The following is a 4,018-nucleotide window of genomic DNA, read 5'->3' as shown; positions in this document are numbered from 1 at the left end:
ATCCATTTCGTCACCAAAATTAAATAAAATTTTATTATATTTATTTTGGATGACAAAATATTTCGTCATTAAAAATAGTGATAAAGTTTTTAGTAACGAAAATATCGTCACCAAAAGATGAAAGAAAAGACCCTTCAGTGACGAAAACTTTTTGTCAAGAAATATTTTAATTTAGTGATGAAATAGTAAATATGTGTGACAAAATTATTTGTTTGGATTAGAAAGTTTTAGTGTCAATTTTTTTCGTCACCAATAATAAATAATTTTTAAAAATTGAGGGGAGGGTTATATTTGCAATTTATATATTTTTTTCAATAAACAATACCTGTACATTTTAATAATCTATTAAATAAAATATTTAATACAAATCAATATAAAATTAACTTGTGCATTTTAATAACCTGCTGAATATAATATCCATTACAAATCATTACAAAAACCTGTTCATTTGGTAATATCAACAAAAACCTGTTCATTTTAATCTATTCAATAAAATATCAACAAAAAGATAAAATCCATCACAATATAATCATAGCCCACAACAACATAGTCAAAATACATGTTTGGTAATATCAACAAAAAGTACAACTACATGGATGTGTCTGGTAATATCAACAAAAAACTCTTGCTATGCAGGTTACCAAATTCGTTCATCTCCAATCTGCCATTTAAAAAAGAAAAAAGAAAAAAAAGACAACAACAAAAGGTTAAGGTAACCATTCACTAAATATGTTAATATGCAACCTATAAGAGAAAAAAATAAAAATTTCAAAGTAAATTTTAAACCAAATTTTTACCGTGCTTGTTCCGTAAATTTTTACAGCTTACATTAGTTCCTCCCAAGGTGTTCATAATATTTCTTGGCCTTTTAACGACTATTTCAAGATTTTACTCCCTAACGGCCTATTTTCAAGCCTAAATGTTTTCCAACCGAGAGTCCTATGATTGTTCTGTAAGTTTTCACAACTTATGTTGATTCCTCCCAAAGTGTTCGTGATAATTTCTGATAATCTCAAGGTGTTTGTGATGTTTTTCGGGCCTTTAGATGCATACTTCACTATTTTCCCGGGACCTTGTGCCTAAATGTCAAAAGTAGTTTTTTATTCTACCCTAGTTAAAGAAGAAATGTTCTACTAAATTAACATATAAACATAATATACTAACCAAGAAGCTTGTTCATCAGAATCTGAACTTTCCCTATTCTCAAAATTTCCCGTGATACCTTTCTGCGTCAAACACTCTATGATACTTTGTATCTTCTTGCTTTGTTTCTTCTCTGACTTTTGAAACCTTGCAATTTGTTCATTTTGCTGTGCTATTTGCATCTCAAGGCGTTGAACATAGTCACTATTTTCAGCAGGTACAACAGTAGTCTTCATAGAAGAAGAAGGCCTCAAGCCGAGTCCTTTCACATGACCTGACCTTGGCTTAAGCACCTTAACTGACAACTCCTCTTGGCTTAAAGGGATCACACCAGTCTGCGAGAGGTGTTCGGCTTGCGTCTTTATCATGTTGTCCTGTTAATTTAAAATAAATCGAACAATTATTAGTTATTCTACCCTACAAAGCAAATAAATAATTTTATCAAAATTAATATGCATTGCCTTGTACATACATAATTAGCTTGGCTCTCCGACGAAATCCATTCATGTGTGTTCGAATTATAGTGGATGGACTTGTAAAACTTTGCCAAATCAGGAACTTCTCCATTTGCAATTATCTGATTCATTTGTTTTTGAATGTTATTTCAAATATTTAAATAACAAAGCCTACTAATCTGATAAAATAAAATAGCAGAACACACCGAGCTGTGCACCCTAACCGGGATTGATTTTGATCCACATCTATGTTTTGTTTTCATTTGCATCCTATTATTCACATTAGTTAGTGATTGTTCCTACACGATTGAAACACCAATAAAAACAACAAAACTTAACATTAGTAAGAAGAAAATTAATTTTTGACAATTAACATAAAACATTATACCATGAATTCTTTACTATTCCACTTCTTGTCAATTAGAGATGTCCATTGATTAAGAGTAACACTTGTAGGTGGGTGGCTTCTCGCGTACTCCTCCCCTCTTGCATCCTTAAGTTGCTTGTATTGTTTGTGCAACCTATAGGTGAAGCTACTCAATCGCCGACCAAACTGTGTGTTTAAAGTCCTTGCTACATCACTCGGATTGCCTTGTAGATCAAACTGATCCTACAAAATCAAATCATTTTTTTTATAAGTTAAATAACCTAAATTTCAGACAAGCAGCAATGAGCCTGATTAAACAACAAAGAAAAAAAAGATTGCATCAACAGATGTGTTAACAGTTGCAATTTAATTCCTAGATATGCAGGCATTATATATTGTAACAGTTGCAACAGATGTGTTAACAGAGGAATATGATGTCCATGTTTTTCTAGCAGCAAGTTCTTGTAATCACCCTAACAAAGAGAGTATTTCTTTCGCACAATAATTACCATGTAATTTCAATTTCAATTTCAATTTCAATTTTCATGTGTCATGCCTCTTTTACTTGACAATAATTACCTCCAAGCGTTGGATCATCGGCTTCTTATCAGCATCGTGAACCTTATTCCACCTACAAATGCTCAAGTCTGGTAATTGCGTTCGAACCTCTATGCCAATCTTGGAGGCCAACTTAGAGGCTTGATCTCCCACTGGCGCACGGAAATGTTCAGGTACAGGAACCAACATCTTTCCAGTTTTCTGGACAATGCGTTGGGTTTGTATGCCGCGTGTTGGACCACGACCACGTCTGTCATGTGATGCTGTAAGGACATAATGTTAATTGAGTTAATAAGTAAACAAATGCAAGTTAGACCTTAAATTAAATATAAACAACTTTGCAAACTTACCAACACTACTAAATGCAGTCACCTCATGCACAGGTTGCACATTATGAGGTGGTAAGGGTTGGGTACCAATCTCTTGACGTGGGGGATCCATCCCTTCTTCTGGGGTGGGAGTTAATGGCCTCGAATAAGGCTGTAAACGTAACCCCGGTGGCATCTCTTGTTCCTGAAATAACATAATCGAATAGTAAAGAAGATATTTAACACAGTTAAAATATATTTTAAAAAAGATATGATGTTTAAGATATATGAAGAAGATATTTAAATAGTAAATGATATGTTCACACACAAATATAAAATAATGTATATAATACCTTGCGATCAAAGGAACCCAATGACTCGTTATCACTATCGTTCTCACTCTCTGACGGATTATACTCATCATCATCATCTACCTCAACCCTAATTCCCTTTTCCTTTGCATTTGCACATTTGGGCTGAACCACACTCATCAAAGAATTTGTAATATTCTTCACTCCAAGATTGTTCATTACCTCATAGTTCTTCTTGATTCGCTTATTTCTTTGTTTCTCATATTCTGTTAGCTTCTTAGTTCTCAAATCACCTGGTTTCAGCCATTGTCTTTTTCCTTTGACCATTTTCTACAACTATATAACATAATTCAACTTTAATTGAAAAATATAGACAATATAATTATTCACCATTAAATAAAATAAGAAAAACATAATCCCAAACATAATCCCAATGTTTCGAATTGTAATGCATATAATTTAACTCCAAATATTTCATAACAAGGAAGTTCCAATCCCTTGAATTAATATTTCACGCAAAAATTTTAAATCATATTGTAGAGTAGTGAAGGTTTCCATGGAAAAAAAATCAAGACAAGAGATCCTCTTCTTAAAAGAGGTGATGTTCCTGTATTGCATATATTTTAAATCCAATTAGGATTGATGATCATTGATGCTTAACATAATTATGTCTTGCATTAATCATATATTACACTTGATTTTCTAATTGTATACATTATGCAATATTGCAAATTCTAAAAATATTTTTTCATAGACATCCTAACCATATTTGTATTTTTATTTATTTTTTGCTATATCGATGTATAGAATTTTATTACTTTTTAACTAAACTTGATTTTGAAATAGAATAAATATGCACTTAATTTCATTTTTTTG

The 4,018-nt window shown here is 31.9% G+C and overlaps 1 protein-coding gene across 1 annotated transcript; it reads right to left on the bottom strand.

Moving 5' to 3' along the window:
* Positions 1 to 396: 396 nt before the first annotated feature.
* Positions 397 to 3,469, bottom strand: LOC114289374 (uncharacterized). The gene is made up of 8 exons (XM_082872115.1): positions 3,185 to 3,469; positions 2,874 to 3,036; positions 2,545 to 2,786; positions 1,987 to 2,208; positions 1,805 to 1,897; positions 1,616 to 1,720; positions 1,165 to 1,517; positions 397 to 661 (listed from the first exon to the last, which is right to left on the bottom strand). Coding segments are annotated over exons 1-8 (1,464 nt in total). The 3' UTR covers positions 397 to 660.
* Positions 3,470 to 4,018: the final 549 nt, after the last annotated feature.

This window comes from Camellia sinensis, chromosome 5, assembly GCF_055761805.1.
Source record: "Camellia sinensis isolate YWXY chromosome 5, ASM5576180v1, whole genome shotgun sequence".
Taxonomy (NCBI): Eukaryota; Viridiplantae; Streptophyta; class Magnoliopsida; order Ericales; family Theaceae; genus Camellia; species Camellia sinensis.
Note: the sequence above shows the minus strand (reverse complement) of the source record. Positions and strands in the feature narration are given on the sequence as shown.